The following is a 10,501-nucleotide window of genomic DNA, read 5'->3' as shown; positions in this document are numbered from 1 at the left end:
AAAGCTGACAGAAATATTCTGATAGACACAAAAAATGAAGGCACAATGTATGTATATGCCCCCAGAGAAGGTTCTGGGCTTTCATCCTTGTCCTTCCTTACAGGTTATGCAGTTGGCCAAGATCACATCCTGCATACCATCTTCTCACTGCTCCTCTGTTTGAAGCCCCCTGTGTGGCGAGTTTACACTCCTTATTACAGTTGTTTTGTCAAGCCTATTCATACCTTTTCCCCTGGACACGGACGCTGAGTTGTGATCGTGCAGTCTTTTTTTTTTTCACACACACACACACACACACACACACACACAAACACACACACACACACACACACACACACACACACACACACACACACACACACACACACACAGACCCCCGCACCACACACACACACACTCACACACAGACCCCCGCACCACACACACACACACACACACACACACACACACACACACACACACACACACACACACACACACACACACACACACACACACAGACCCCTGCACCACACACACACACACACACACACACACACACACACACACACACACACACACACACACACACACACACACACACACACACAGACCCCTGCACCACACACACACACACACACACACACACACACACACACACACACACACACACACACACACACACACACACACACACACACACACACACACACACACACACACACAAGCTCCTCCACAGGAAGTGAGGAGGTGTCAGTGTGTGTCCCTGGAGACTAGATATTAACACGTCCAAGCAGTTTTTCTGTACTGCTGACCCAAGTTTATTGACCTAACCATATTAGTACTTAACCAACACTGTCTAAATGTGCCAACTAAGACCACTCATCCTTGTAAGTACTGTCACTGTTAATCACTGTCTTGGAACATGAAATGAAGGCAGGAACCCCAAGCCGCCAGAGGAACCCCAATCTTGTGTCCAGTACACCTTCATCTGTGTCCTTTCTACATAATCTACATCTATTTCTACATGTACATTCTACATGCGTTTATGTTCTACATACTATTATTATACGTGTGTATGGTACATCTACTGTATTCTGCATGTGTTTCTATGTGTGCATTTTTATGTATTTTCCCCTTGTTGTACTACATCCACCTTACTTCTTAAGGAGGCTGAATGGTCATTAAATCAACGCAGGCATCAATAGTTTTGTTTGATCTTTGGTGTTAATAGGATGTCAGCAGCAGAGACTTATCTACAGCACCAACCCCCAAGCACAGAAGCCGTTTGAAACAAGCAAAATGAGGAAAGGTATACAGTGTGGAGTCGCGCGGTTCTCTCGGGAGCGCTAAACAGCCAGCGAGTGCGGGTATATAAACCAGTAACTTTAATGGCCTGACACACATGAGGTGTTTATTGTGTTATTAATACAACACACAGCCTTCACAAATATAGAACACACAACATTGTGTAGATATAAAGGCGGTATCATAACGCTATAAAATTATTCTGAAGGACATGGAGAGCAATATGGGGGAAGTTTGTGGGCCCTATAAAAGCCAAGGTCCTTTAGTTTGTGTACGGTCGGCACTGTCGGGTGAGTCCTTGCTAAACACGGCGAGCGGCCATCTTGAAGAATGGCTTTGTTTGGTTTCAACCAAAACCTGCTTTCGCTGTTAAATTGAGATGGAAAGCAACTGATTCTGAATCGACAGAGCTCATGAACTCATTTCAACATCTTTTGAGATTTCTGTAAAAGAGACAAAACGATCCCATTAAAAGCAAGATCTCTGGTCATAATGGGAGCATACAAATGTGCTTTACTGATGGTGCAAAAGCCCTCAGATCCTTTCAATGCTGTTTAGTCCTTCACAGCTACGTCTGCTGTGAAGGGATATGTGGGCGGAATGTCAGCTTCCTCGAAAAACACAGAACATTGCCAATAGCGTGAAATCTCCATTTCTGTCCCCAGATGTTTTGAATTTTGTGTGTTTGTTTTCCCGGCTCTTTTGCTTGTGTTTATGGCTGGTGTCTTAGCACAATAAGAGGCTTTGATTTGTCTCAGTAGTTATCCCTTGTTTTCTTAAACAAAGGTTAGGACGGCTAATGCAAGATCACAGAGTGTATGAGTGGATCTGGTTGGCAGGGCACACACATACACAGACACACACAAAGGATCTGGAGAAGAAAGGCTGATATTTGCTTTATCGATAGATGAATCATCAGCATACCAAATGATTAGCAGAAGGTTGGAGCTTAATTTGTCTTTACATATCACATATTGCCTGACCTTTTGGCTACTGCCCGAGATGAAAAAATGTCCTTGTTTAACTGCTAGTATATCTGCTTTCAAAATAGTAATTTGTTTCTTAACAAACAAAATGACGTTTAAGATACGGATATCAACCCGAAAAAAAATAATTAATTCATCATTCATTCATAAGTAGCAATTGCTTTAAAGGGAAGATTCCTAAAGATACCAATGCACCACAGGATTATGAATGACATTTACAACCACTGCGTTTCTGAATGATAACATTTTATGATTGTTCACTGATCTGACCATGATTTTTGACCTTATATATTACAACATAAATATTTACATGGGGTTTGGTCCTATACAAATAAATGTGGCCTTTAATTTAAAAAGACTGGTATGCTTGTGGCCACATATCTCTTAATAGTAAGATTTAAGTGTTTTTGATTTCTTCTCTTCTCTTGGGATGGGACGCGAGAACAAGAATTGGGCGGGAATTTGGAGCAAGGAAATTATGCTGCAGGGTACGTGTATGTATGTTATTATATAATTATAAACAAGCAAAGGAAATGATTCTGTGATTACATCTAGAAGATATTATAATTTGCAAGATACATTTTTACTGCTGGTTGACATGGTTCCCAAACTTAATCCAGGGTCAAACCTTCAGGACCGTTAAAACATTAAAAGGATATTTTCTCATTTATTACCTTCCGTCAGTTCATTGATCATCACATGAATTGTTTGGTCAACAATACCGCTATTGCAAATGAGGATTAGAATACCACAGCACCCGAATCCCTGGCATTAAATAGGTGCTGCAATTTGTCCTTGTTGTTGTGTGTATGATTATTACGAAGCTCTAGGAGTAACTCTAACTCCTTTTCCATGGCCTGTATTTTAATTAAATATGTTGCATTGATTTGGAGGATTGCACTTTACTCTAGAGACCATCTGTTTTGGTGTAAGTGTTGGAGTGATTAAAACAAGTTTGTTGCTTAAGCGAATCCTGCATAAAACAATTAATAGGCCACTTAACTTTATGATTTTATGAGCGAATCACAATGAATCTTCATAGTAATTTAATATTACCAGTGAATTAAAAAGGCAAATCCAACCCTATTTATTTATATATTTAGATTTATGAGTGACAAGTGAGCTGGCACTTATATGCATCTATTCATAATGTGTCCAGACACACACTCACGCACACGCACACGCACACGCACACACACACACACGCACACACACACACACACACACACACACACACACACACACACACACACACACACACACACACCACACCCCCCCCCCCCCACCACACACACACACACCAAAACAATAAGGGTGTATTTAGCCCATTTATAGTTTTAAACTTTTAAAATCGATTTTGTGTCAATAAGAAAATATGACATTTAATTAGATTGAATGTTGGGAAGGGCATCTGGCTCACTTTTCTGGTAGGCAGAGAGAGGGTTGTCCAAATGTAGCGTTATCCCGGTCTACCGCAACACGACTTCCACTACTTACTTCCTGTTGGCTGTGTACGCAGATTAACAGCCCCAGGAGCAAGAGTTAAGAATCTTACAAGAACAGTAAAAACAAAGAAAAGGAGAATAAAAATCGTTTTTTTTGTACGAAGAATTTTGGAAAACAGAAACAAATATCAGTTCTATATCGTCTATTCATCTAACTGAAATTCCCGCCCTCTCTACTGCCTTTGAGCCAAGGTAACTGAAAGTCCCGCACTTGAAGAAGACATCGTTTATTTAACGCGACCCCTCCAGCTGTTTCTTTGCCACATCCCAGCGAGGTCATCCAGTGTGTTGGTATCAGACCCAGGACCCAATGCGGTGGCGTTACTCACTCAAACACTCATGGGCTGCCTCCCCGGTGGCCCGGGCCCATGGCCGGTCCTGGTAGAAGGGGTGGCACTGCTGGCAGTCCGCCCCCACCGTGTGGTGCTGGCAGACGCAGGCCAGCACCCCGCTCTGGTCCTGGACACATTCGCTGGCGTGGCCGTTGCACTTACACCTGAAGACAGGGAGACAGGAGACGGCAGGTTTGAGAGGAAGTGTTGGTGTGTGTGTGTGTGTGTGTGTTGTTGGGCGTGGTGTGTGTGTGTTTGTAAAAGTGTTTGTGTACAGATGTGTGTGTTTGATGGCGTGTGTCTGTGTGCGTGTTGAGGGGTTGTGTGCAAGTGTTCATTTAAAAGAGAGAGAGAGAAAGAGAGAGAGGAAGGGACAGAGATAGAGGGATGCAAATTCAAAACTAAAAATATGTATTTTCGCCTTGTAGGCACCTTTAAAAAGATACATAAGGTTTGTCCTGTGTGTGTACCCACGCAGACTGCACTACACACACAGAGGCAAAAGGGCAGAGAGGAGAGCAGAAGGGAGTCGCTTCTTCTTTAACACGATAGGTTGTTGTCACTTCCTATTAGCTCTTCCCTGGCATGAGCATAAACATAGCCCAAGATGAGTTCAGCTCTCCATCCATTTCACTCAATGTGGGCAGCACGCATGTGGGTGTGTGGATGTGTGTGTTTGTGTGTGTGTATTGTGCGTGTGATCCTGTACAAGTTATTGGGAAAAACAGCACGCATGTGAATGTTTGAGTATGTGAGTGTGTGTGTACGTGTCTGTTTTTGTGTGTGTGTGTTGTGTGTGTGATCCTGTACATCTTATTTGGGAACCACGGCACTCATGTGGATGTATGCGCATGTGTGTGCGTGTGTGTGTGTGTGTGTGTGTGTTTATGTATGTGTCCAGTGTGTGTCCATGTTGTTGTATATGAATTTGTTTGGGCAAATCAGGGCTTTCCTGTCTGAACACGTCATATACAATTCAGCCTCCAAAGAGCACTCACACTACGAATATTAAGCAGCCCTGGACGTGATGAAGGATCAGGGCAGCCAATCAGAACACAGGTCTGAGTTGGGGGTGGTGCTATGCAACCATATTTTTGTATTGGAATACTGAGACATCACGGTTGCAATTTATATGTTTCGCTTGCCAGTTAAGAGGCAAGAAATTGTCAACTGGAAAACGGAGGACTATATTATATGCATATGTCTGCCTTATTTCATTTTTGCTCATTAGCTTCCACCTGTTCCCTCTACATTTGGAAACCCATCTTTACTGGCACACACACACACACACACACACACACACACACACACACACACACACACACACACACACACACACACACACACACACACACACACACACACACACACACACACACTCACATACACACACACACAACCATCCGCCCAGCAGTGGCTTTGTTTCTTTGCACTATTTTCCCGGGCTGTGTGGAGTGGCTGTGATGGGGGAGAGGGACTTGTCACTACGAGGCAGGTTCTGTCAGAATTAGCCAGCTGTCCCTGATCCAGACACACACTAGCCGCGGGGCTCAGAGGGAGTCGGTTATTTCTGTTGTCACCGCGGCAACGACGGCCGTGGTGGTGGCGGTGGTGGCGGTGGTGGCGGCGGCGGCGGCGGCGGCGGTGGCCTGGTAGGGAATGAACTCCCACCCTCAATCGATCTCTCTGATGTAAAACTCAACTACAGAGCAGGACCCAAACTCCCAGGACTCACTGTGGTCCTTCATGGATAGCTGTCAGTCATTTCATCATCAGCTATTCTTTAAAAATAGACCACTTTATTTTTTTACATGACAAACAGTGTTTTTTTTTTTTCGATTGTTTGATGTGTTTTATGCCTTAATGGAAGGAACGGTGAAGATCCACAGGAGGCAGGTTGAAATATAGAGGTACTTAGCATACGAGTCTCACTAGAAGGTGGGTTGCCTCTGTGTTAATAGAGTATTGAGCTACCAAGCCGGCCATGCTTGCCTAGAAGACAACAGCAGCCAACAGCAGGATTTCTTTCCAACACATTTCTTCGAGCAGTTGGGGTCAGTTGTCAGAATCACCGTGACAGCGGACACTGTACGACAACTAGCACTGCGGCGTGTATAAAGTGAGGCACATAAACCATTGGCACGAGAATAACATGTCCTGCGTGTCGGCTCTCCCCCCGCCTCCCCCTCCCTCCCTCCCTCCCCCCCTCCCCTCCCTCCCTCCCTCCATGTGTTGTGACATGGGTTGGTCATTTGTCATGTGGCGGCGGCAGGTTCCATTAAGTGTTTATGACAGGTGTCCTATCATGACCGTACTCCGCTGGAGGGCTTCATCTCGACTGCTTAATCGTCCACTCCGACCTCACGCGCGCACACACGCCGGCCGCGCTGCCAAGGTACACGGCGGGTTCTTGGCAACACGTCCCGTCTCATTACCGTGAGTGATAAAACCACATTAGGAGGGAGGGAAAGGACTATTACCGTGCTCTGTTTGGCTGTTCTGTTGCCCTGCCTAGGCTAATGGTCACTTGGCGGCTGACAATGTGTCCAATCAGTATTTAAATGTGCCGTCCCACAGTATAGTGTTAATTTGGTGTCCTAATTTGGCGTCTTTTTGTCGCTGTTCATTGCGTTGTACATGGGCGCCCGAAGGACCAGGCTGTAAGAAGTAAATCCTTTCCAGGAACTGTTAAGGAGTCAGGTATTACAGGCGCTGATTTGTTTATTGCATAAGATTGTCTGATATTTTTGTTGACTCAACAGACATGCTTTAGTCTTTGATTGTAAAATAAATACCAACCTTCGCTTTTCGCTTTCTTCAGATGGCATTCTTATAAATTTGGATGCAATTCTTGCTTGATGATGGGCAAGATTGAGCTGTATCGGACTCATTCCCTCCAGGCTGGGGGGAAGTAAGCTATTTCTGGATCTGAATCTGGGATGAGCCCCCCCCCCCCCCCCCCCCCCCCCCCATTCCCCTTACCTGCCACCCACGGAGAAGTCTGAGATGGCGTAAAAGTAGGAGCGCAGAACCTTTGAGTCCTTGAAGAACTCATCTCCAAAGGTGTTGAGCCGATCCAGAGAGATAAGCAGGTCTGTGGCTGTCACAAATTCCTGGACAGACAGGACAGAGAGAGAGAGAGAGAGAGAGAGAGAGAGAGAGAGAGATGGGATGAGTGAGGCAGGGAGGACAGGGGAAGAAAAAAACTTTAGTTGGACTTCATCCATTTGCAGTGGTTCTCACAACTCTCAGACGGACAGGGCAGCAAGTGGGGAAGATAAGGGCTGCAAGAGAAACTGGGAGGACGCCATGATGAAAAGGATTAGTTTTGGGGAGGAGAGGGGAAGGAGAATAGGAGGGAGGAAGGGAGCTTGCATGAGAGTTTGGCAAGCGCGCGAGAGAGAGAGCGCTCACACGCGAGGGAGAGAGGTGCAAGGGGAAAGATTAAGGGTACAAGCCAGGAAACAAATGGATACCAAAAAAAACACTATGAGAATCATGAAAAGAAACAAAAGAAACAAACACGATAAAGATGGACGAACAGTTAATGGGCTGAAACTGTGAAAATAAACATTGCTGCTATTCCCGGCGTTACTCAAAACCAACTGAATTGAGATATGCAGCAATGTACCGGCGTGACAAAATGAAAAATGGGCAGCGTGGAAACTTAAGAGCTGAAGCACCAATAAGGGGAAAGTGAACAAAAGTGCTAAAGTGGGGGCTGCGAGATAAAAACAGGGTCAGCACGTACCAGCAGAGAGAAAAGGCACGAGGAACCGAACAGAAGTGGGGACTTCAAAACAAATAGCGTGATCAAAAAAATAAATATATCGCTCGTTTTCCTTTTTCTTTTTTTTTTTTGTCTTTGTTGCAGAACTGAGGAAATAAAATGGCTGTAAACGCGGTATGTTTCTGAGGCCTTCCTCCTATGAGGCATGTTTGATGTGTGTGTGTGGGGAGGGGGGCGGGGGAGTAGAAGACTGGAACGGATGGGCTTCAGACTGGGAACATGTGCAAAGAGTTCACACACTGTCTGTCTCTGAGACATTCTGAGTGCGCGCTATGCCGAGTCCTGTGGGAATCAGATAGCACCTAAAGCTAGCAGAAGCCGGAATGTGATTTCTCTGCTCGTGTTGCATGTCATCTGAGCGATATTGCGAAATGGTGCCTAAAGGAGTGCAGGATTTAATAATGCTCCACGAGATGGGAGGGATTGATTAATTGTTATGGTGTGAGAACAATAGTGATTAAAGTCAGGGGTTTTAATAAAAAAAATAAAAACGGAGGCAAAAAAAGAAAGAAGTAACAACAAATGAAAAATTTGATTTGCGGTTTTGGTTTTAGACTTCAAGGGCCTGTGTATTTCTGTGATCTACCACAGCTTAAAAGGCCGTCGCTCTGCAGTTAAAGTTTATAACCAATTCATCCTTTAATGGGCATGCCTCACACGACGAAAGAGAGAGAGAGAGAGAGAGAGAGAGAGAGAGAGAGAGAGAGAGAGAGAGAGAGAGAGAGAGAGAAAGAAAGAAAGAGAGAGAGAGAGAGAGAGAGAGAGAGAGAGAGAAAGAGAGAGAGAGAGAGAGAGAGAGACACGGGGGAGCCTTTTATTTTGTATGGCAGAACTCATTGCTACTTCTCAAAGGACGGTGTTGTAGCGAGCCTGCCGCTAACCTCTGTGTGTGTCTTCAGATCGCTAAGAAGAAGACACACAAGCACACGGGGAGAATGTCCGGGTGTCAAGAGGTCACAGACCCCTTACGCGGGGACATCTGGTGAGGGTGAGGTCCACACGTGTTCCGCGTTGCTCTTCAAAAGCTCCCAGGGTCCCGAGCGAGGCCCTCTGTGCCATCTGGAGGTCGGGGGCGGGGGGGGGGGGGGGGGGGGGGGGGGATAAATAGCGGGACGTTGTGTCCGCTCTCTCTCTCTCTCTCTCTCTCTCTCTCTCTCTCTCTCTCTCTCTCTCTCTCTCTCTCGGTAGACGGCCGTGCCGAAGGACCCGGGAGCAGTGACTCAGGGAGAATGGCCGGGTTTACAGAAGTGGATAATTAACCAGGCTGCTAATCAGGCGTTCAGGGAGGACAGATACTTTATTTTCGCTAATGCAAATGAGATTCTCTAATAAGGGCTCCCTTATATGTTAAGCGCTCACCTCCAGCCCTTTCTCCCCCCTCGTCCACTCATCCAATCACATGTGCTGTGCTTTCACTTTCAATACCTTCTCAGTTGGAAAAATAACTGGAAAGGCTTTTCCCCCCCGCTGCCGCAATCAGACGTCCCCTGGTGCTCTCCTGCTGTCCCACCCCAGCGCCCCTCTGGGCTCCCCCACCCACCCGCCACTCCCACCTCTGGCAGTCTGTTGGGCTTATAATGCTGCCCCTAGAAGCGGCTGCAGTCAAAGACGTTTTTTGGTTTTGATTTGCCTGCATTGCTGCGGTTGTGCGAGCAGCACTTCCTTTTTCCTCGGGCTGTCGCCGATCAACATTGCCCTCCGCCTGACACGGGTGAGCCCCGCGGCTAATGGAGTTCAGGCGACACCAAACCAAACCACCCAGGGGCCGGGGGTGGGCTGCCGGGCCTGGGTGCAGCCTCATTCCTCATGTGGGCTGGGGCTTCTGCTGTACCTGCACCCCACCCTCTTTCTTCTCCCCTCCACCTCACTCCCACCCTCTTCTTCCTCCCTCCCACCCTCCTTCTCCTCCATCCTACCCTACTCATCCTCCTCCTGCCCCCCACCCTCCTCCCTCAAACCCTCCTCTTCCCCTTCCTTCTACTCCTCCTCCCCCCCACTCTCCTCTTCCTTCTACTCATTCTCCCTCCAACCCTCCTCCTGCTCCCTTTTCTCCCCACAATCTCCCTCCTGCCCTCCTCCTGACAGCCATTCTTTAAAGGGCCAATGTGTAGGAATTTCTCCCATCCAGTGGTCAAATTGTATTTTGAATTCAAACGAAAAGTGCTCTTCAGCGCCTCGCTTTTTCAAATGTGGGTTGCTTCCTGGTTGCAACTAAGATAGGCGGGATGTGCCAAGAATCTATGAAAACATCTCATCCGTTTCTACCTCATCGAGTTTTCTATCAGGTGCAAACCTACAACTGCAGTGAACAATTAGTGTGAGCATGTATGAGTAATTACTCCGAGCTAAATAGTGAATAATGTCAGTTTTTTATTGGTAACATAACTATGTCGTAGTCTAGCCTATAGCATTAGCTAAGAACTTGACACACAACGAACACCAAAATAGCTACCCCGATGTGGACCCTCGTATTTTGAATTCGCCAGTCACATTGCCTTTTAATTCCTTCTTTTGATTTTGGCGACAAGGATTCCCTCTCCTGTGGCGTGGCATAAGTATGATTTTGCATTATGAACAAAAGTGCAGTGCAGGCTTTCAAAT

The 10,501-nt window shown here is 46.3% G+C and overlaps 1 protein-coding gene across 1 annotated transcript in view; it reads right to left on the bottom strand.

Moving 5' to 3' along the window:
• The window catches only part of lamc3 (laminin, gamma 3), a 100,544-nt gene that overhangs the window by 69,244 nt on the left and 20,799 nt on the right, over positions 1-10,501 (bottom strand). The window contains exons 3-4 of the mRNA XM_030354263.1: positions 7,093-7,223; positions 4,108-4,274 (exon numbers count right to left, since the gene is read on the bottom strand). Of these exons, the coding sequence (XP_030210123.1) occupies positions 4,108-4,274; positions 7,093-7,223 (298 nt within the window). The remainder of the gene's footprint in view (positions 1-4,107; positions 4,275-7,092; positions 7,224-10,501) is intronic.

Source organism: Gadus morhua, chromosome 4 (assembly GCF_902167405.1).
Source record: "Gadus morhua chromosome 4, gadMor3.0, whole genome shotgun sequence".
Taxonomy (NCBI): domain Eukaryota; kingdom Metazoa; phylum Chordata; class Actinopteri; order Gadiformes; family Gadidae; genus Gadus; species Gadus morhua.
The sequence above is the reverse complement of the archived record's forward strand: the minus strand, read 5'-3'. Positions and strand labels throughout refer to the sequence as shown.